Source organism: Buceros rhinoceros, unplaced genomic scaffold, assembly GCF_000710305.1.
Source record: "Buceros rhinoceros silvestris isolate BGI_N320 unplaced genomic scaffold, ASM71030v1 scaffold34868, whole genome shotgun sequence".
Lineage (NCBI taxonomy): Eukaryota > Metazoa > Chordata > Aves > Bucerotiformes > Bucerotidae > Buceros > Buceros rhinoceros.
In genome coordinates, this window is record NW_010429151.1 from 928 (window position 1) to 1297 (window position 370).

General features: G+C 69.2%; 1 protein-coding gene across 1 annotated transcript in view; it reads right to left on the bottom strand.

Annotated features, from left to right (window-relative positions):
• SLC6A8 (solute carrier family 6 (neurotransmitter transporter), member 8) overlaps window positions 1-370 on the bottom strand; it is a gene marked incomplete at both ends in the record, with an annotated part of 3997 nt that overhangs the window by 923 nt on the left and 2704 nt on the right. The window contains 2 exons of the mRNA XM_010142547.1: window positions 21-109; window positions 286-370. The exon at window positions 286-370 is cut by the window's right edge and continues 5 nt beyond it. Of these exons, the coding sequence (XP_010140849.1) occupies window positions 21-109; window positions 286-370 (174 nt within the window). The remainder of the gene's footprint in view (window positions 1-20; window positions 110-285) is intronic.

Sequence of the window (370 nt, forward strand, 5' to 3'; positions counted from 1 at the left end):
GGGAGGAGGGGCGCGGCCCCCAGCCGATGGCGTCCCCCCACCACGGGTACACATACGTCTTGTTGTAGGTCAGCGGCTTGTAGTTCACCACGTGGAACAAGAAGATGCCCTGGGTGGTGAGAGGGGGGTGAGGTCCTGCGGGACAGGGGGCTGGTGGCCCCAGACCCCCCCACGTGTGTCACTACACGGCCCCGACACGCGTGTCACCCCCTGGCTGCCATGCCCGAAGCAGCCACCGAGGGGAGCCCGGTGCCCGTGGCACCGCGCCCGCATGTCCCCACTCACCACGCACACCAGGGGCGTCACCACAGCCCAGCACCACTTCATCAAGGGCAGGGGCCGGTAGCCGATCATGCGGGCCACGTCGTCC